Here is a 22,716-nt window from a genome sequence, read left to right as displayed (position 1 = left end):
TGACAGTTTGTCCAATCACCTTTAAGACTGGGTGCCACAGGGCATAATTTACCCAGTTAAATTGCTTTTTCCACCGTTTTCCAGCTCAAACTAGCTCCACATCTCCTTGCTAGAATCCAGAGAGCCCTGACTTTTAAAACGAGGCATTAATAACTTAAAAACTGCACAAGAAGCTTATTAAAAACCACTGTTTACATCCTATAACGCTAGCTTCAGCTCTGAGCACCACCATTACTCCTGGCACCGACTGCTATAAAACTGCTATGCATATAAAAGTTGTTATCCTAACAACTCTCAGTGTTGAAATGCTACACTCAAAGTTCATCAGCTGCCACTTTTCTTCGTGATTCAGCCATACCAGCAGGTGTGTCTTTTTTTTGCCCTTAAACCATACCTGTCAAGTTTTAGATTTAAAAATAAGGGATATTTTCCTCTGTCCGCTTAAAGCCGTCCCACCAGCCCAACGAAGGTTCAGTATCTCTTACATTTTAAAACAGGTTTACAAAAAATCTAAAATAACCACATGTGAACCACTTACACACTACAATTAGATTATCAGAATCTGAACATGTTGTGGACATTCCTACATATGTCATTCTTTTAATACAGCCAAATTAAAAACCCTTTTCTATATCTTTTTTATTTATTTAAGATTTCATGTCTTTTTTGTAATAAATGCACTCTTTTATATGATATATTTTTTATTTATTTAATGGATTTAAAATTGAACAAAGAGTGCACAAATTCTGCAAAATGACTGTTGGTGACCTAAAAATGGTATTATGAGCTTTAACTAAAAGGACATGGACCAGATATATTCCATCAGTAAAAATTTGTCCTAAGGGGCCTAAACAATGATTTTTAATTAATACTTCTTCCTTTTGATCACTCCACCCCTGATCAGTTCAGTTAATGTCAGTCCTCTCCACATTTCTAGTTAAACTGAGTCACAAGCTGTAATTTTTTTAATTTTAAAAGGTTTAATCTGTGTGTTTTATTTCGGAGTATTTTTAAGCAGCTATCAGAAAAATCTCATCACAGTTTCCATGATTAGACTACCGTTACCTTTCTTTTAGAAAAATCGCTGCATGTATGTTTTAACATCAGCAGCTCCGACTAGCTGCCTGAACTCACAGCGAGGAGGGCGGGGCTTCCCCACACTGACCCTCCTTGCAAGCTGATTGGCTGTTTCTCCTGAAAGGCGGGACTTTCTCCTTGAACCGGCTCCACGATTGGTTAAGAGACACAGAGCGGTCAGTGCCCTGTATCCTCAATAATATATATTTTTTTATTTTAATAAAATACGGGAAATTTACGGGAAAATACGGTAGTTTCCCGGCCAAAACGGGAGACTTGACAGGTATGCCTTAAACTCTCTTATTTGATAAGTAGTGACTTTAAATATTTTTTTGTATTGGTTTACCATGTAGTGATGGGCAGATGAAGCCTCATTGGGTGTATGGCACATTTCCCAAACTGTATCGACACTGTGTTGAAACTGTGTTGCGAAAGTCATTGCAAGCAACTGCGCGAGGAAATGCATCGGTCACGTGGTTTTCCTTAAAATGATACGCGGTCCGACACAGGGGCTGCGTCCAGAAACCCCAAAAGTGTCTCCTTTTTCCTACCGATCCTCCTCCTCTCCTCCGTGACCCGGAAACTGATTTCGTGACGCCATCTTGCCGCCTGTCCGAATACCGTAGGAGACGAAAGAAGCCGCTTAAAATCCACCTGTAGTAGGCTTCCAACGGAGGTTACATCAGTGTATCCTACTCCGGAAGACTTTTAAGGATTTTCCAATGACATCACTGCATCCACGCCCACAGAGCACACGAAAATGGGGAAGGCAACGCCCAAATATACGTCATAAACATATTAATTAACTAGGTTCCTTATCTAATTAAACAGCCAGTAAAGCAGTAATATAATTTATAGTTTAGATAAACTGTATGCTCAGTAAAACTATATTTATGACCCTATGTGTATCATGTTATACATATAAAAACATATATTATTTATTATATATATATATATATATATATATATATATATATATATATATATATATATATATATATATAATTGTAATTAATTCATTTATTTACTTATTTATTTTAACTTAGGGACTGATGAGGAACTGAATCCCTCATAAGGCTGAGGTCAGACAGGGCTGCCAGAGTCACTGGCCAGAGATGCGGCCAAAAATGCGGCTGGGAGTAAACAGGATTTTATTGGAATATCTGAATTTTTAGCTGTGTGTGATAGTAATGTTCTGAAACGTGCTGAAAGTGAACGTTGTGATTGGCTCAGTTCATCGGTAGTCAACATCCTATCTAAAAGGGATCAGCTGTCCCATTTCCCCAATTACAGCTCCTTCCCTCCATTCCTCCTCCTCCTCTCCTCTCCTCGATTCCTCCACCTTCTTCCGGGGTAGGAGAGGAGGAGTAGGAAAGGAGGAGTAGGAGAGGAGGAGTAGCAAAAGTTTCTGGACGCAGCCAGGGGCTCGCCTTGTTTGCTCGGTGCATGCGCTGAAGTTTCAGTGTCGTCAGACCCATCGCTACCAAACGATACAGGCAGTGTATCGGTCACGTGGTTTTCCTTAACTTGATACGCGCACCGACACGGGTTTCGCCTTGACAGCTCGGCGCATGTGTCGAGGTTTCAGGGTCGTCAGACCCATCACTATTACCATGTATTAAATGTGTTTTTTAATTTTAAATATCGTTTAAACATTGTTAATGATTTGTTCTAATACAGAGTTTTAGAATGCCCTTTTGTTAGTAAGTTAGCTAGTTAGCTAGCTAGCTAGCCTAACAAACGCTAGCTGAGGTAAAACTGGAAATTTCTCACAATAAACTGGCTAGCTAAGCTAGCTGAAGAGAAGAATTAACCTCTCTTAATCTTAATCTTCTCTTAAACAACTAAACTTGCTCAGCTAGCTGATGTGAAACAGGGACTTCTTAAAAAGAAACAGCTAATCTAGCTGGTTAGCTAGCTGACGTGAGGCGGAAGTCTTCTCAAAAGTTAAACAAAAAGTATAGCATTAGCTAGCTTTAACTTGGGTTAAATGGGGAACCTCTTGCCAGAAAAAGTCTAGTTAGCTAACCTAGCTAGCTAGCTAGCCTTAGCGTACGTGAAACGGGCAACTTATCACAAGAAACAACCTAAAGTTACGTATCTAGCTAGCTAGCTTATGTATCTACCAACGCAAGCTATCTAAATAAATGGCACAGCCATTAAATTCTGTCATTTGCAGTCCCAGCATTTAGGCTAGCTAGATAACTTCTTTAGCTACAATTTAAGGTGGATTTTTTTCTGGTCCACCTTAAACTACGCAATAGGTAAGTTTTGCGCTGTGTTCAAAATTACTCCTTGTGGCACCTATACTTCAGATTGATTCATATCTATGAAAGTGTTTAAATGTTATATATTTAAAATAAAAATACCAAGAACCTAAACAATAAAATAGTATATGTTTTCGTCTTTATTTTATTTCATTTTCACTATTCAATGTCATTAATACTAAGTTTAACACTTTAATATAAATTAATAATATTTATTTTTTGTTGTGTGGAACCATATATACACCAAACAATGTAAAATGAACCCTTTAGGTGTTGCTATAACACTAATAAACAACACTAGCATGAGTTAGAATTAGTACACTGCACAGTGTCATATTAACATTGAACATTTAATGCTGCTATCAGTGTAGTTTTTACTCTCTGTACAGTGGGACCATATATGCTCCGAAGGAGTGTTAAAGTAAACACTTAGCACTGCTAATTTTACTGTGTTTGTTATTTTCAGGACAATGATGGCGGCGCACGGAGCTGAAGCTAGTACTATAGGATGTAAACAGTGTTTTTAATAAGCTTCTAGTGCACTTTAATTTGTACTTAATGCCTCGTTTTAAATGTCAGGGCTCTCCGGATTCTAGCAAGGAGGTGTGGAGCGACTTTGAGCTGGATAATGGTAGAAAAAGTGATTTATCTGGGCAAAATATAACTTACCCCGTGTCACCCAGTCTGAAGGGTGTTCGGACAAACTTTTAAAATTTCTGGATCTCGGGATGCTGTGGGAGAGCGGAGGTGTGCTATTCATCAAAGTACTTTTCATTATGTTTTACTACAAAAAAAGTCAATTTTAAAACACCAGAGTTCTTATTTAAGATACTTTTGCTTTTATACTTTGCTTTTATACTTTTAATCAAAGTGTAAAAGTGAGCTTAAGTTGATAACTTACTTCAACTTCTACAGAAGTATTTTAAACTCTAGTATCTGTACTTCTATCTACAGAGTAATGAATGTGAATTTTGTTTTATTTTAGACACCTTTGCAGAAAACAACATTCCCTTTTTTTTCTTCTTTTTTCAGATTAATGTAAAATAATTCAGGTCTGAAAGGAAGGTTAAATCCTTCAGTTTTACAGAGTTTGCTCTGAAAGTGTTTGGTCTCCATCTTGTGGGTGCTGTGTGTTAAACACTGTTCGGGTCTGTTTTTACGCATGCGCAGACTGAAACATCCCAGAATACTCTGGTCAAACGTTTAACATGCACTGAGATATATCAGTACTGTGCTAAAATTCAGCTCTTTTTTTATCAGATTTGTTTTTTATCAGATTTTTCCATCTTACTCTTGATATAAAAAATCAGACTATGCTGTTTCTATCACTACTCGAATAATCAAATAACTGCTGTAATCTGATTATGAAGGAGCAATCATGCTTAAAAATACAGCAACAGCGATTACCTCCACAATAAGCTGTGTACTGCTCTCTTCCGCTCTCTAAGGAAACACCCTCTCTCTCTCTCTCTCTCTCTCTCTCTCTATTTTTCTTTCTCTGTATGAGATCAGTGTTCTCAGCTCTTTGATAGGAGACTCTTTTCAGCTCAGCTCTAAAGTAAGTACTAAAAATAATCCGATTCTACTTTTACCTTGTTTTTATGTCCAATAACAACATTTAAACATTTTAAAACATTAAAAAAGAAGCAAATTTTAGTGTTGTATTTTTAGATTGATAGCAATATTTGTATTTAATCATTTTAAAAAAGGTTATTTAAAGATGTGCAATAAACAATTGTATCCAGCTTAGTTTAGTCATGTTTTTATACTGTACACAAAAAAAATCTGTATATTTTAGGTGCTTTGAAGGACATAATATTATATATATAAAAAATAACCTGGGATTGTAAAGCCCATAAAATGTAATTGGTAGCTGAGCCAATGCTGTATTAATTGAACTGAAGCATAAAATATGTAAAATTCAATGTTTTTTGTTGTTAAGTTGTTAATTAATAAAAAAAAGGTAGCCAGCTTTGTTCAGTTTTTATACTACATATATATTTTTTATAAATATTAAATATTTTAAGTACTTTAAGGAAAATTTTAAGCCTGTGATTTTAAAACCGATAAAGTTAATATTGTATTTGAGCACATGCAGCATTTACTGAGTATCCTGGATTAATTAAACTGAGAAAAAAAATGATAAAAGAGGTAAAATTCAGTTTTATTGTTAAGTTGGTAATGAAAGGAAATCATAATGTTGTGTAGAACCATACCATATAACCATATACACTATTTTATCCAGTGTTTGTGCAGCTTGTTTTCCATTATGTATATTTTAAAGTGATTTAAAAAATTTAAAAGGACATTTAAACATGTTTTTATTTAGTCAAGGTTTCATTAGTACATTTTTAGGGGTATTAAGGAAATATTACAGCAAAAAATTGTCCACCTGTGATTGTAAAACCAATAAAGTAAATGTTGTAGGTGAGATTATACAGCATATATCTGAGCATTCTGGATTAACTGAACAGAAAGGAGTAATTAATAAAAGATGTGAATTTCAGTGTTTTATTGTTTAGTTATTAATGAAAAAAAATGCAAAAAAAAAAAAACAATTATAAAATTTTAAAATACAGTTTGATTCGTATTAATAGGTATAGACCCATTCAAAGAAAGTTTATTTCTTAAACATGTTATCTAGTTTAAATGAGTGTTTTCATGTTTTTAAACTTTACTCTTTAATAAATAGCTTTTCAAATATTTTTGAAAAAAACTTTGAGGAACATATTTAAGCAAAAAATGGTCCATCTCTAATTTTAAAACCGATAAAGTTAATGTTGTAGCTGAGAATATGCAATATGCAATATCTGAGTATTTTGTTGTAATTGAACTGGAAAATAAATAATTAATAAAACAAAAAGTGAATTACAGTTATTAATTAAAGAAAATGTTAAAAATATATATATATATTAGCAAACATTTTATTATAGTTTGATTTTTTTTATAATAGCAGGATCATTGTTTACTACTTTATAGAACCATTTAAAAAACTTTTCCTGCTTTATTCGGTCATGTGTTCAAACTGTACATAACAGTTACTACTAAAGAGCCTTTACACATATTTCTAAGCACTTTATAGAACAGTTTTAAGCAAAAAAATGGTACATTTGTGATTTTAATATTGATAAAAATTAAATGTCATAGCTGAGCTTATGCAGCGTATATCTGAGTATTCTACATTAATTGAACTGAAGAGTCATTTATTTATTTTTTTTATGTTAATTTGTTTATTTAATACATATTTAATTCCACTTTAATTTTGACAGAATTTTAGTAAATAAATTTATGCAGATTATAGGAGAAGCTGTTGTGCATCAGTGTGGTTGTTTAAGGGTTCACCTGTAGAACTGTGGCCTTTTCACTAGAATCACTAAAATACTATTATTTACGTAATATGTTTTACTAAATGATTGTGGTTTCTTTTATAGAAAAGTTTCACTAATTTAATTTAAGGTTTTTTACACATTTTACGAAATTATTTCTCGGAGGTTAATTTAGCACAAAAAAGTAAATCGCATTTTTACATAAAAAAAATAAATATAACGTATTTAAAACAAAATAAATATATTAAATTATAATATTTGCAAAATAATTGATATATATTATAAAAGATAAAATAACCATAACTGTAAAATATGAAATAAATGCACGAACAAAGCAGAAATTAATGTAGAAATCAGGGGTTTATTGAAAGTTCTAATAAATTGCTTATATACATTTTGTAAAAACTAGTTAATTTAGATCAGAGTAGAAAGTGCTATTGAATAAACAGTGGTGCGCAAAACGATAAATTCTGTATTAATTTAAAATAAACTCAACGCATCACTGCTCTTTAATTCCGGCACATTTTTGTATTTTATGTATATTAATATGCATAATAATAATAATAATAATAATAATAATTATTATTATTATTATTATTATTATTATTATTATAACAGCATTAATAATAATAACAATAACAATAATAATAATAATAATAATAATAATAATAATAATAATAATAATAATACAAGTAAAATGGCTCTGTTTTATACTGCTTTTTTTGCATGAATTTTGTGCGTATAAGGCCAAAGGTCACCCAAAGCAGTGTGTAAGACTGGTGGAGAGCATTCCAAGATGCATGAAATCTGTTATTCCTTCAATTTTTTTTTTTATCTAAACATTAAATGAGATATTGTCTTTTAGGGCATTTATTAGCAGAAAAAATGCAGAGCTTTCAGAACTCAAATAATGCAAAGAAAATAAGTTTATATCCAAAAAGTTTTAAGAGTTCAGAAATCAATATTTGGTGGAATAACCCTGTTTTTAATCACAGTTTTCATGCATCTTGGAATGTTCTCCTCCACCAGTCTTACACACTGCTTTTGGATAACTTTATGCCTTTACTCCTGGTGCAAACATTCAAGCAGTTCAGTTTGGTTTGATGGTTTGTGATCATCCATCGTCCTCTTGATTATATTCCAGAGCTTTTCAATTTGTTAAAATCAAAGAAACTAATCATTATATTTTTCCAGAGTATTATATATATAAATGTCCTATTTGTCCTACAAAAGTACATTTAAACTGCTCAAATTAACCTTGTTGATGCACATGTTGAACATTTCTCTGCTGTGTTTTAAGAGCACAGCACCTTGTTCTTGGTGTAAGAACCCCCTAAAACCACAGAGATGATCAAGACGACGATCTAAATGCAGGCAACCTAGCATAACAACATCCTGTAGACCTTAAACCAAGACGAGATGCATAAAAAAAAAAAAAGTAGAGTCATTTCTTTCTTCTTCTTATTTCAGAAGCTGAACAGAACTTCAATGGCTCTATCAAAACCCTACCTTTGGATCTGTTTGGGTGAGTGGAGTTTCAGCAATTCAGTTCAAATTGTGAAACTCATATATTATAGAGATGTATTTCACACAGAGTGATCTATTTTAGGCGATTATTACTTTTATTGTTGATGATTATTTTATGGCTTACAGCCAATGAAAACCCAAAAATCAGTATCTCAGAAAATGAGAATATTATATAAGACCAATTGGTACTTTTGGCAGTGTGAGCAGTGTGCCAAGTCCTGCTGGAAAATGAAATCCACATCTCCATAAAAGTTGTCAGCAGAGGGAAGCATGAAGTGCTGTAAGATTTTGTGGGAAAACAAAACTGCACTGACTTTAGACTTGATAATAAAACACAGTGGATCAACACCAGCAGATGACAGACATGTTACTCCAAACCATCACTGATTGGTGGAAACTTCACACTAGACCTCAAGCAGTTGGACTGTGTGTCTCTCCACTCTTCCTCCAGACTCTGCTCCCATGATTTACAAATGAAATGCAAAATTAACTGTTGATCAATGATGATTTGGATGATGAATCCATGATGTGGATTTTATTTTCCAGCAGGATTTGGCTCACTTCCCACACTGTCAAAAGTACCAATTAGTCTTATGTAATACTCTAATTTTATGAGACGCTGATTTTCAGGGTTCTTTCTGGTCACCTCATGTAGCATTAGCTCCAGTAAGCACTACACAGCATTATTTTTTTATCTATAATCTATGTACTGTACAGCATTTGTGAACTGGTATACCGAGGAGTTGACTTTTTTTAACGTCTTGAATAAAATAAATAAAATTTGGTTCTACAATGACTAAAATACTCAAAAAACACTAAACATGGAGAGAGACCTGCTTTACCATAGACCACTGCAGTCGTGTCGTCATTTTGTAGTTGGTGTTTGTTGTTTATGCCAATATTTCGGGTTCCGTATCTAAGCTGAATTTCTTTTTCTTTTTTTATTTTGTACTGCTTGAATTTTTGCATATAAGGCATAAGGTCACCCAAAAGCAGTGTGTAAGACTGGTGGAGAGCATTTCCAAGATGCATGAAAGCTGTTATTCCTTCAAATTTTCTTAACTAAACATTAAATGTGATATTGTCTTTTAGGGCATTTATCAGCAGAAAAATATGCAGAGCTTTCAGAACTCAAATAATTCAAAGAAAACATAAAATGGATATTCATTAAGTTTTAAGAGTTCAGAAATCAATATTTGGTGTAATAACCCTGATTTTTAAATCACAGTTTTCATGCATCTTGGCATTTTCCCTCCACCAGTCTTACAAACTGCTTTTGGATAACTTTATGCTACTCACTGCTGGTGCAAAAATTCGAGCAGTTCAGCTTGTTTTGATGGCTTGTGATCATCCATTTTCCTCTTGATTATATTCCAGAAGGAGTAATATATTTGAAGTCACAATCTTTATCTTTGACAGTGTTGTGTAAACTAAGATTTTTCAAATTTATGTTTCATTTCATGATGTCTCTTAATATTAAACTCCTTAATTACGGCAACTTTTAGACTCTTTTGCCCTTTTTTGCACTACAACTGAACATTCTTGCCACTTTTAGACTCTTTGGCCCATTTTTCGCGCTAAAACTGAACTCTCTCGCCACTTTTAGACTCTTTGGCCTGTTTTTCTGCGCTAAAACTGAACTTTCTCGCCACTTTTAGACTCTTTGGCCCGTTTTTCTACACTAAAACTGAACTCTCTCGCCACTTTTAGACTCTTTGGCCTGTTTTTCTGCGCTAAAACTGAACTTTCTCACCACTTTTAGACTCTTTGGCCCGTTTTTCTACACTAAAACTGAACACTCTCCCCACTTTTAGACTCTTTGGCCCGTTTTCTGCGCTACAACTGAACACTCTCTCTGCTTTTAGACTCTTTGGCCAGTTTTCTGTGCTACAACTGAACACTCTCTCTGCTTTTAGACTCTTTGGCCCGTTTCTGACACCTAGCGTTCAAACTTTGAATCTCATATTATAAAAAACAACTTTCATTCTATTTCTAAAATACCTCGCGGGCCGCTCCAAAAAAGGAAACGGGCAGCAAATGGACCGCAGGCTGTAGTTTGGACACCCCTGGTCTAAGATATTCAGGGGCAAGACTGGCTGACTAGAACAGTCACAGTTAGTTAAACACTGGTTGAATGTGCTAGAAACTCTTTCCTCTTTCTCGCTCTGTGGTGGAGCTTCAAACAAGCGCCCTAATTAAGAGGAAAATTAAGTGGTTTGTAACAGCAACAAAACCCTTTTTGGGACAACTTAGAACCATTAAAAAAATAATTAAACTGAATGATATAATACCATGTTTTTTCTGTACTTGTTGCCATGGAAGTGATTGAAACACATGAATTCATTCAGTGATTTGGATCAATAAAATGCAAAATAGTGGAACCTTTTCACTAAACAAAGAGCAATTTAAGCAGTTAAGAATGTTTTTTGGAGTGTTCACTGTTCTTTGTATAACCAAAAGCTTTACCAAAGGTTAATTAACGATAGAGGTAAAGAGACTGTGCACAGACTGCAATAAACACTGCAATAAACTTTTTCTTCTCTCTTTTTCAGCTCTTTGTGTAGCCATGGGAGGATGTCATGTGTTCTATAATAAAACTGGAGATGTTGTGAGTATGGACTGTGGAACAGCAGACTCCAACAAGGCGCTGACGTGGTATCACAATAATGAACAGGTTATAAGTGTCAAGATTGGTACAACCAGAGGTATCTGATATTGTCTTTAGCCTTTCTGCTTCTTTAGCATCAAAGATAAATACAATTCAAAGCTTGGGATTTTAAGAAACATGGCTGCCAACAACATGCTCATGTAGGGCTTGCATAGGTGGAACATGAGCTAGATAACCTGAGTAAATACAAAAAGCAGTTTTTAATTGATTGATTTAAGTAATTAAGGGAAACAATCTATCCAAACCATTTTCCAGCATAAACATCCTGTTTAAGATCATCCACAGCATCTCAATCAGACTTTAACTAGGTCACTACAAAACTTTCATATTATTTTTTTTAAAGCCACTTGCCTTGAGGGACTGCTTTGGATAATTGTCCTGCTGCAGAAGTACGCCTGAGCGTAAGGTCACAAACAGATGGGCTGAATTCCTGGTTCCATCAGTTACAGCAAGCAGCAAAGCAGCCCCAGACCATCACACTACCACCACCATGTTTTACATTCAGTAGGATGTTCTTTTTCTGAAATTGTGTTAGTTTTACGCCAGATGTATTGCTAAACACCTTTCAAAACCGTCCACGTCTCGAGGATCATCAAAATGTTTTTTTTTTTTATGGTAAATGTGAGATGGGCTGTTGTGTTATTTTTGGTCAACAGTGTTTTAGCCTTGGAACTCTCCCATAAAGACAGTTTCAGAAGTGTGGGTAATCAGTTAAAATCGTTCATTAAAAACTGCTTTTTGTATTTAGGAAAAGAAAGTATGACAAAAAAAAAGCAAAAGCAAAAGAAATCTGTAAGGGGGAAGTTCTTTTTCACATCACTGTATAACCTGATGACAAAATGTTCTGTTTAGTTGGGAGTTGCCCATACAGCCTCCACATGAGTGTGTGATTAGAGATCATGTTCTGTAAACTGTTCTGTGTGTAATCTGAATGCTTTTATTTTAAAGCGAAAACTGAACTTGGTAAAAAAGTGAAGTTAATCGAAAGTACGCTGAAGGTCCCTTCACTGAAAACAGCTGATTCTGGAACGTACAAATGTACTGGACAAGATGGGAATAGAAGAGTCACACGGGAGCACACAGTGTATGTTATGTCAGGTGAGAGAACTAAGCTTTTAGAAGTTGGGCTTATGAGCCTCTATGAAGGGGGTTTACAAGCTTTTTCATCTTTTTTGTTTTTATTTCTATTATGCTTTTTTCTTTCATAGGTGAATATTAAAACTATTATCTAAATATATCACCAGTCAGTGTGGTGATAAGGCATGCAAGGCATGCTTTTCCCGCTGTTACGATAGCAAAGGCACACTGACACGCCCTAAATCAAGCTGGGCTGTACATTCAGCTCGATTCAGTTCGGTCTTTAATATCAGTTAAGTTTCAGATAAGAGTAGACATAAGAATGGTCTTGTTTTAATCATCTATCACATCTAGAAACTGTCTCTATAGAATGCTTCTCACAAAATTACTGGTTTTACCTGCCATCACTCTATCTTACACCCATTTCAAGGGGTGTCATGATGCTCATTGCCATCTTAGACCCAGTGCCATTTCAAGGCATTTGGTGGCCCACTGACCAACAACCCTGGACCACAGCAAAAAACCCTACGCCTTGCGCAGTGGGCAGATTTCCCAACTAGACTGGGTGAACACCCACCAGAATCATTTGTGGTGGGCAGTGGTGCAGCTCCACCAGTCAGCGGGTCCCACATTATCTTGTGAATCTTGTTCACGCCCTGTTGCGCGATATATAGCAGGATGTATTTTCTATAAAAAGAAGCATAAAACACTTACTGTTCGAAGATTAGTAGAACAACTCAGTGCTGACCTGAATGTTCTGATTCAACTATGGGTTGAATACAATATTTGTACAATATATTTGAGTTTATTTTTCTTTTTTGATGTATTTTATCTTAAACTCTACGAATCAGTACTTTCTTTTCTAATTCTTTTCTCAGCCTCTGCGAGTCCTTCAGAAACAGTGCTGCACTCCACTGACCTGACCCTGACCTGCGACATTAATAACAGCCCAACTGCACAGATTCGGTGGATGAATAAGAATAAGAATACTTATGAAAGTCCTGGTAAATCCATCAGCCTGAAATCCGTAAAATCCACTGATTCCGGTCGCTGGACCTGTCAGATCGAAGACAACAAGAGAGTGGAGACTTTGGTTGTGGACATCGCAGTTCTAGGTTTGTTTTAAATAGACACTTTTTACTTTTTAATCTGGTCATTAGTATCTCTACCTATAGTGTCTTGAAAAAGTATCCATAACCCTTGAACTTTTCCAAATTTAACACAAATTTAAACAACTTAAATATACAGTATTTTATTAGGTTTTCATGTAACAGACCAACACAAAGTAGCACATAATTGTGAAAGTGAAGTGAAAAGCAAATGATTGATGATTGATGCTGTTCAAAATGTTTAAACAAATAAAAGTCTGGAAAGTGTGGCATGCATTTTAGGACACAGATGCTCAATGGGTTTAATGTCATTAACCCTTGTGTGGTGTTCGGGTCTGTGGGACCCGTTTTCATTTTTCATCAAATGATACTAAAAAATATGTTTTTCTAACTCAAACTCATTGGCATTGCCTCATTATTTGTGAAAAACATATATCAAAACACATTTTCGATAAACACACACTGTACACCCCCCCCACACACATTTATATTACATACAGTATGTTTGGCCAAGGGATAATAAACATTGCTTCATTTGTAAATTTGAAACTAAACAAATTTTCTACTCATATCTTGAGTTTAATTCATCTTCTTTTAAAAACTAATAAAAAAAAGAGTAGCACTTTTTAAAAGAAATGTAACATAAGAAAGGTAAAGGGCAAATATTAACCATGTAAGCTGTTTATATTGCTTGCAATGTAGGTGAAGCAAGCATGTGTAAAGCATTTTAATGTAGAATTGCTTAATGTTGCTGAATTAAATACAAGTAACAAAGTAAACGAGTAACAAAAATATGAACACCACACAAGGGTTAAAATTCTAACACATGAATATTCTTTGATAGCGTTTTGCATTTAGGCCAAAAAGTTAAAATTTGTTCTCTCCTGAGCAGAGCACCTTTTTCCACATTTGCACATTGCTGTGTCCCCTACATCGTATGGCTTGCTTTCAAAAAATGTTTTTTTTTCTTGTTTACCACTCTTTAATAAATGCCAGATTTGTAAAGTACACAATCGTTTTTCTGTGGACAGATTCTTCCACCTAAGCTGCGGATTTCCTTACTGAATTAGCTGGCAAGTTAGCTTAGCTTACCTGTTCAGGAGAAGGGTAGCAGCTCTGGGTTGGTCTTGTTGGTCTTTTTAAGCTCTAAGTCTCCACCACCTTTCGAACTCACTGCCAATATTCACTCTTGTTTTATTCCTTTTTTTTGGTCACTGAGCTTTTTTGAGACATTCTGAGGCTTTTAACCTGTTTAGCAGCTTACGTTTAATCCCTTAACATGCCAGCATTTTTGTCAAATTTCTGCCTGATATTACACAGCTGTATCTTGAAGATTTCTCTTTTAGCATTACACAAAAATGAAAAAGGTTTCACGTTTGAGAAAAATACATTACTGAAATTCTTAACTGTAGTTGTAATAGAAAATATTGCAAAATATTGAAGTAAATTTGCAACTGTCAAAATATAATGAATAAAATTTCACTTTCCTGAACTTTTAACATTTTTAAATCAACGTTTTCCTAAATACAAAGTATAATAAAAATGTCTTGTCCTCTTTTATGTCTTTTTTCAATACTGAATTTGGGGTTAATTTCTGATCTAAAATTATTAAGTAGAGAGTAAACATGCGGCTTCTCCAACTGTTCTATAGAAGCTTTTTTCAAAGTTTTATAATATAAATAACTCTTTTTACTGGTAAGATAAAGGATTTTGTGATATATCACTTACACCTGTAGCCCGTATATGGGCCAAGGTCTCTTAAGAGGTTAACGGAACCAGCCCTGCTTGCTAGCTTCCTTGCTGTAAGGCCGATCGTTCACTGTAGTGTATGTGCTGGCTACCTCGGGGGTGGAGTTAGTGTCGGGGAATAGCTGCAGGTGGAGTAATATATATAATTAGGAACAAGAGCTGCTGACAAGAGCTGCCAGTGCCTTAACTCGGCACGTTTTCTTAATATCTGATAATACATCCTAATCATTTTATCATTTACTACTGAAAATAAATTACATATTGGTCCTTTAAGGGTTTCAGAGTAAACAAAGCTGAATACAAATGCACACAACACTATTCAGACTATTATTAAACAGCATTTTCTTTTTACTTCCCAATTAATTGCTACTTTGTGTTGAGTTTATCATGTAAAATAAGTTTATCCAATAAAATACATTTACATGCAAGTTTGTGGTAGCAACGTGAGAAATTGTGGAAAGGTTTAAGTGGAGGAACTGTGTTAATCACTCTGTCTTACTCCTCAGGTCCGCTGACCTCCCCTGCGGAAGTCACTGTACCTGCAGGAGGCTCTGCAGACCTGACGTGTTCCCTCCCTACCGTGAGTCTTCCGCATGTAGAAACGGGAGGATGGTCACATGATTCCCCCAGTGGCCTCAAATTCCCAACTTTAAAAGGAGGCCAAGAATGGAAAGGAGAGAATAATTCTAGAGTCATGTTTAATAAAGAAATCCTCAAAAACGACTTCAAAGTGACGCTGAATAAAGTAAGAATGCTGTTTTTTTTTCACATTTGTAGTGTACAGCTGACCCAAACATCACTAACAGTACCAGTCACAAGTTTGGACACACCTCTTCTCATTTAATTTGTATGTTTAATTTTGTCTTTATTTTTATGATTTTTTTACTCGTATATTTAATATTGAACACTATATTATAGCTATACAGGAACACATGCAGAACTGTTTAGTCAGCAAACAAACAAAAAAAACAGTGTTTACCCAATTAGAACATGTTGTATACATTAGATTCTAGAGTTCTAGAGTACCATATTTATCTTTGAGGACAGATCTCAGTGAGGACAGCCTATGTGAATTCAGCTTAACTTTGATGTCATTTTTTATTTAGATATTTTATTGGTGCTTGTTGAATTTAGAATGTTTGGCGACAAAAACAACTACAATACGAATACGTTGAGTGAGAACAACTTAATATAATCAGTGCAATAAACTTGTAAGACAAGTAAGATGGTGAGTGGTCGTGCGATAGTTATTTTAACTTAAAAATCAGGTACACCACATTTTGAGTGTTAAGTACTTGTGGTTTGTCTGTTGAACTTGAACAGCGAACGTTTGTTTAAATCTATTCAGTATTCTGAATTACTAAAAAAAAAAAAATGAGTTTTGTAAATGTAGTTTATTTGAGGCAACGAATTACCTCAAATGATTTGAGTAGAATTAATTTATTAGGGATTACAGTGTGTAAGGTGACAAAATGTGAAAAAGTTTAAGGGGAACAAATATTTTTGCAAGGCACTGTGTTCTTGAGACGGTTTAACCAATGTTCCAGGGGTGTCCAAACTTTTTTTGTTGGGGGCCAGAAGGAGAAATATATTTGAAGTCCCGGGCCACAGACTCTGTAATAAAACAAATAATGAAATATTCCACTTTTTTCCTGTTAATTTTATTTACATACCATTTTACTTGACTAATTATCTTTATCTTTGACAGTGTTGTGTAAACTAAGATTTTTCAAATTGATGTCTAATTTTATGATATCTCTTAATATAAAACTCCTTAATTACTGCAACTTTTAGACTCTTTTACCCCGTGTTTCTGCGCTAGAAATGCGCACTCTCTCCGCTTTTAGACTCTTTGGTCAGTTTTTCTGCGCTAGAAATGCGCACCCTCTCCGCTTTTAGACTCTTTGGTCTGTTTTACTGCGCTAGAAATGTGCACTCTCTCTACTTTTAGACTCTTTGGCCCGTTTTTCTGCGCTAGAAATGCGCACCCTCTCCGCTTTTAGACAGTTTGCCCCGGTTTTCTGCGCTAGAAATGCGCACCCTCTCTGACTCTTGGGCCGTTTCTGACACCTAGCGTTCCAACTTTGAATCTCACATTATAAAAACCTGCTTAACAGCGGGCCAACTTTCATTCTATTTCTAAAATACCTCGCGGGCCGCTCCAAAAAAGGAAACGGGCCGCAAATGGCCCGCGGGCCGTAGTTTGGACACCCCTGCAATGTTCCCTCAGTTCCACCTATGTTTACTCACTAATCACCAGGGATGTCGCCTGGCCTGGGCTTCCGGGGTTTTATCCCCGAATAATTTTCCAGTAGCCCCGAAACGTTTCAGTCAGCTTAGCTGTATTATTAATAAGGAGACAGACCACAGACCACTGTGTGAACGGAAAGTCTCTAAACGCTAATCACGGAGCCAGTTCAAGTTCAAGTTCAGCCTTTTAGGAGAAACAACCAATCAGTTTGCTGGTTTTGCAGCGCGCGGTGGGCTAGTAGGAAAACCTCATCTTTACATACCCAGGTAACGCCCCTGCTAATCACTAATGTTACTAATGTTTTCAGGTATCCAGTGATGTTTAGGGGAGTGGCTTATTCAGTCAGCTGTGTTTCTGTTCTTTTCTATGTCTGTAAAATATTGGTTTTACTGAAAGATGTGTCCCTCTGTCTTCTCTCTCAGGTGAGGCATACTGATAAGGGAAATTATACCTGTACTGTGACCTTTAAGAATGGACAGAGTTTGAACACTTCTGTAATGCTGAAGGTTGAGGTTGTGAAGACAACTGAAGGCCCAAAAATGAATTGTAAGCATGAACAATCTTTAAAACTAATCCATTTCTATAAGCATCTGTGTTGTGTTTAGATGTTGAGTCACAACCTTTTGACTTGGGCAAAACCTGGCTATGTCCAACACTACTTAATAATGTACTGTACATACTGAGGCGATTAGCACACTGCTAATGCTAATCAACCTGCAAATTTGATCAACTGGTAATATGTATATATATATTTTTTATTTCCATTTTTTTTTTTTTTTCAATTTTCTCTCCCCAATTTACACAAACAATTACCCAAGCCACTCATTAGGACTCTCCCTATCACTTGTAATTCCCCAACACCAAGAGGGTGAAGACTAACACATGCCTTCTCCGACACAGTCAGACTCCGCCTCTTTTTGAACTGCTGCTAATGTAGCATTGCTGAGTAGCATCACAGCCCTAACGCTCAGAGGAAAGCGCAGCAACTCGATTCTGATACATCAGCTCACAGACGTCTTGTGCTGATCGACATCACCCTAGGAGTGATGAGCGGAAAGAGCGCCATCTACTGTACCCACCCAGAGAGAGCAAGGCCAATTTACTTGTGTTGTCATTGACTAACAGTGTGTCCCAATTCAGGGGCTGCATCCTTTGAAGGACTCATTTGAAGAGCGATTACGTCACAGCGGTGCGACTAGACTGTCCAATTTCAAAGACTCCTTCTAATGTGGCCGACTAATGCGGCCTTCTTTTCCTCGGAAAAGAAGGATCCACCGGGTGCATACTTCACAGCCTACAGTATCCCAAGATTCATTGCGTGTCGGCTTATTTCAGCTAAAAAAGGGCGGTGTCAGCAGAGGAGTCGGCTGTATTATGTAGTATATGTAGTATTATGTAGTTTATAGATATTATAAATATTATATATTATATCATTTGATTAAACTTATTTAGTTTATATATATATATATATATATATGTATTATTTAGTCTATTATTTATGTATATGTGTAGTATCATGTTTATTTTGTTATATATGGTAGTTTATAGATATATAAATATTTATATATGTATTTACATAAGCTAAATAATATAAATTTTATAAACTAAATAATACTTTTTCAACTTAATTTCAAACGCCCTTTTATTTGTTTATGTTCAGTCCCACCCGTTCACATTTGAAATATTTAAGTAATTGCACAGTTAATTAACCTGGACTTAATTAATTTGGTATTTTGTGGTCTGAAGCAAAACCAGAATCAAAATCTCTGGCTCATTTCTCAGCTCTGACTTTAGTTGTGGCAGGTAGAATCTCAAACAGGAAACAGGAAATACTCCGTAGGGTAGACTGTCCCATTTCAGTACTGCCATTGCAGCCTACCCATCCTTCAAAGGACACACCTTCGTAGACCTCGTCCTTCGTAGGATGCATGCAGCCCCTGAATTAGGACACACTATAATATTTATAATTTTTAACAATTTTTTTTTGATGATCTGAAGCATTTAGGAGTGACAAACATGCAAAAAGAAATCATGAAGGGGCAAACACTTTTTCACTTCAATGTCGTGAACTTGACCCAGGCATCTTCTTTTGTTTCCTTGTCCAATATGCAAATCAGAACTAAAATGCAATGAGTGTAAAGTTTTAAAATTTGGTTCAGACTGAGGTTCAACCTACCTTAAGTATCAGAAGACAAACTGTTCAGTCTTTTGGCTTGACCTCTTTTTTGTCTGTGTGACACCTGGGCGTAATTTTGAAAGTGAATCTGAAAAAAACTCCAAACCCATTTGACAAACTAAGCGTGTCTAACAACTGTGTGTACTGTGTGTGTGTGTGTGTGTGTGTGTGCATGCTGTATTCTTAATTTCTCCTAATTTCTGCTCAATCTTCTGAAAGTGTGGATCTGGGTCGGAGCAGCAGCAGCCCTCGTCCTTCTGATCGGCCTGATCATCATCATTGTACTGATTCATCGTAGGAACAAGCGAATGAGGGTAAGAGATAAAAAAAGAGATAAAGAGAGAGAGAGAGAGAGAGAGAGAGAGAGAGAGAGATAAAGAGAGAGACTAATAACATATTCTTTCTTCCACAGAGAAAGGTACGAAAGCTGAGGTCTGTGCGCCAAGGTCTAACACCCAAAAACTACTGCCAGTGTGACAGGTACTTTTTTTCATCGTTAATACAAATTAAGAGACCTCTTTAAAATGATGAGTTTCTTTGATTTTACCAAATTGAAAACCTCTGGAATATAATCAAGAGGAAGATGGATGATCACAAGCTGATCATCAAACCAAACTGAACTGCTTGAATGTTTGCACCGGGAGTAAAGGCATAAAGTTATCCAAAAGCAGTGTGTAAGACTGGTGGAGGAGAACATGATGCCAAGATGCATGAAAACTGTTTTAAAAATTTTAATCCAGGGTTATTTCAACAAATATTGATTTCTGAACTCAAAAACTTAAAACTTTATGAATATGAACTTCTTTTGCATTATTTGAGGTCTAAATGTTCTGCATCTTTTTTTGTTATTTCAGCCATTTCTCATTTTTTGCAAATAAATGCTCTAAATGACAACATTTTTATTTGAAATTTTATTTGGGAGAAATCCGTAGTCCGTAGTTTATAGAATAAAACAACACTGTTTATTTTACTCAAACATAAACCTATAAATAGCAAAATCAGAGAAACTGATTCAGAAACTAAAGTGTTTTTTTCCCCAGAGCTCTATATTATTACATCAGAACATCAAACAAAAATATTTTAGTATCTTACATTAGTGTGGATTCTTGCCCACCAGGAATCCCTTCCATAAAGGATTCAGTTACATTTTATGTAATGGTTCTCAGCCTGGCCACAGTGTTGTAGGTCATACGAGCAATTTACCCTTTTTTTATAAAGCAGTAATTTGGGTTACATTTTTGTAGCACAATGTTAATTTATTTTAATATTTACAAGAAACCTTTTACATCATTTAAATTATGCATAAAACAACAATCAAGTTATTTATTTACATGCATTCCTTTTTATTTTCTCCTAAAAGGACTGACAGACAGCCTCATGCAGGGAAACGAGAGAGACCACCCCCACTTCCCAGATATCAGTACGACATCATGGATTGAGAACGTGAGACAGTATAATGGAATGGTAATGGAGAAAGATAATTGTGTAAAAATTGTGTAAAAAAATTATTTTCAGAAAAAAAAAAAAAAAAAACAATCCGGAAAAATGCTGGGTAACAAAATCATACTTTTTTATTTTCTTTTTTTCTGTTTTCTATATTAGCTACAGTATGATGCTATCACGATTATATACAGCTGTAATTAATGTTTCACCTAAAAAATCATTGATTTATAGATTGATTTATATTATGGTAAAAAAATCATAAATTTATATCTATATAAATTCCTGTTTGAAAAATTAGCAAATGTAGCTACAGTGCTAACATATTAACCTAGCATGTTTTCAGAAAGCCACAACAATGTAAATATGAGGAGCTTTATTTGTTCAGATTTATGTCAAAATATTTTTTTGGTACATAGCTACTATAGCTAGCTATATTTCTATATTTCTATACATTCATATAATTTTGCTGCCTGATGAAAATATGCTTGGTTTCAGAGGATTTATATTTTTCAAATTTTTAGCTTAGCAGCTAACCTTCGTTCCCTTTGAACAGATAACAAATGTTTCTTTTTAATGTCTAATTTCTGTTTTCTACTGTAATTAAACCTTAAATAAACATTTCATGTGTGCGCATGTCTTTAAATGTGTGTGTGTGTTTTCTTACATCTGCACCAGCTTTAGATTAGCAGCGCTTCCCGCTAGCGCTGTTAGCTATACAGATAAGGGGCTGTTAGATCTTCACAGGTGGCCAAACTTTTTACCTACAGCTGAGAGGAAGAGTTTAAAAAAAACTCTTCACAGCAAAAGATAGATTTGTGGGTTAGCAAGTCAAAAGATAACTTTTCTCTTTAATCTATGCACAAGTTAGCCAGCATGCTATCAGTGCTATCAGTTAAACTCTTAACAAGCCAGGATTTTTGTCAATTGCCTTTTTTTTTGACATTACACCACTGAATCTTGAGGATTTGTATTTAAACATTACATAAAAAAGCTTTCATGTTTGATAAGGAACATTAATGAAAAGCATAGTTGTAATTGTAATAGAAAATATAAAAAAAAATATTTAAATAAATCTCAATGTCAAAATGAATAATGAATAAAATCATAAAATTTGCTCTTTCCTGAACTTAATTTTAAAGCCAATATTTTCCTGGATACAAATCAAACAGTTCATGTCTCTCAAACCTAGTTCTTAGGTCTAATTTCAAACCTGCAGAATGTGCGTTTAATTCCTGTTACTGATCTGGAATTATTAAGTAAAGTAGAGAGAAAACAGGCAGCTTCTGTAAGTGTTAGGTAGGAGATTCCAAAACCCTCAGATTTTCAGGCTGTAAATAAGTTATTTTACTGCAGAAAAAAAGGGTTGTGTATCACCTACACCTGTAGCGTTATACAGACAAGGCATTTTAAATGTTTTTTAAGTCTACTGTATTTTCAGTATGAAAAAGTAAATGTGATTATTGACTGCTGATTATTTTGTTAAAAATGAACTTGGTTCATTTATGTATTTCTTTTTAATTTAAAAGTAAATAAGTTACTTTTAAGGTGGGCTACTTCTATTGCCAACCCCTAAACCTTCCCTTCCACCTTTTCTATGGTAAAACCCAAACTTTGGTTAATTTCCAGCGAAAATATAAGCAGAAACTGTGTTAAAGCCAAGTGCTGGCCATTTATTGTAGCATGTTTTTTGTCATGAAATAATAATAATAAAAAAAAGATGGTTGCCTATAAAGGCTTTGGGCCCTATTTTAGCGATCTATAGGCGAGTTTTCAGCTGTGCATTGTGGGCATTAACTAATTCTCATAATTAATCATGTGTGTGTGTTTGGGCGTAATGTGAAATAAACCAAGCAGTGCTTTATTCATTCCCTTTAAGAGGCGGGTGTGCTCTGACGCGTTTGTATGTTAACTAGGGTGACAATATTGTCATGTGTGAAAACCAGAACACACGGTCGGCGGTCGGATGAAGGGTGTCTGGCGATGTTACACGCAGCGCCATGCGCAGTGCCCTAGTGCCTGTAAATTTAATGGTCCAATGAAGGTAAT

The 22,716-nt window shown here is 35.1% G+C and overlaps 1 protein-coding gene across 1 annotated transcript; it reads left to right on the top strand.

Annotated features, from left to right (window-relative positions):
• The first annotated feature begins 4,622 nt into the window (after positions 1 to 4,622).
• LOC103042078 (junctional adhesion molecule-like) lies at positions 4,623 to 21,299 on the top strand. Its single transcript, XM_049480290.1, has 10 exons — positions 4,623 to 4,902; positions 8,141 to 8,195; positions 10,750 to 10,902; positions 11,814 to 11,963; positions 12,821 to 13,057; positions 15,307 to 15,545; positions 17,474 to 17,597; positions 19,447 to 19,541; positions 19,640 to 19,707; positions 20,588 to 21,299. The coding sequence occupies exons 2-10, from the start codon at positions 8,159 to 8,161 to the stop codon at positions 20,664 to 20,666; spliced, it is 1,182 nt and encodes a 393-aa protein (XP_049336247.1). The 5' UTR covers positions 4,623 to 4,902; positions 8,141 to 8,158; the 3' UTR covers positions 20,667 to 21,299.
• Positions 21,300 to 22,716: the final 1,417 nt, after the last annotated feature.

Source organism: Astyanax mexicanus, chromosome 6, assembly GCF_023375975.1.
Source record: "Astyanax mexicanus isolate ESR-SI-001 chromosome 6, AstMex3_surface, whole genome shotgun sequence".
In the NCBI taxonomy this organism is placed as follows: Eukaryota; Metazoa; Chordata; class Actinopteri; order Characiformes; family Acestrorhamphidae; genus Astyanax; species Astyanax mexicanus.
Note: the sequence above shows the minus strand (reverse complement) of the source record. Positions and strands in the feature narration are given on the sequence as shown.

Excerpts from the sequence above, each read along its gene's own strand:
- LOC103042078 (XM_049480290.1), top strand. The coding sequence starts at position 8,159 with ATGGCTCTATCAAAACCCTACCTTTGGATCTGTTTGG. Across the intron at positions 10,903-11,813 it reads CAAGATTGGTACAACCAGAG|CGAAAACTGAACTTGGTAAA; the intron begins GTATCTGATATT and ends TTTATTTTAAAG. Across the intron at positions 17,598-19,446 it reads TGAAGGCCCAAAAATGAATT|TGTGGATCTGGGTCGGAGCA; the intron begins GTAAGCATGAAC and ends ATCTTCTGAAAG.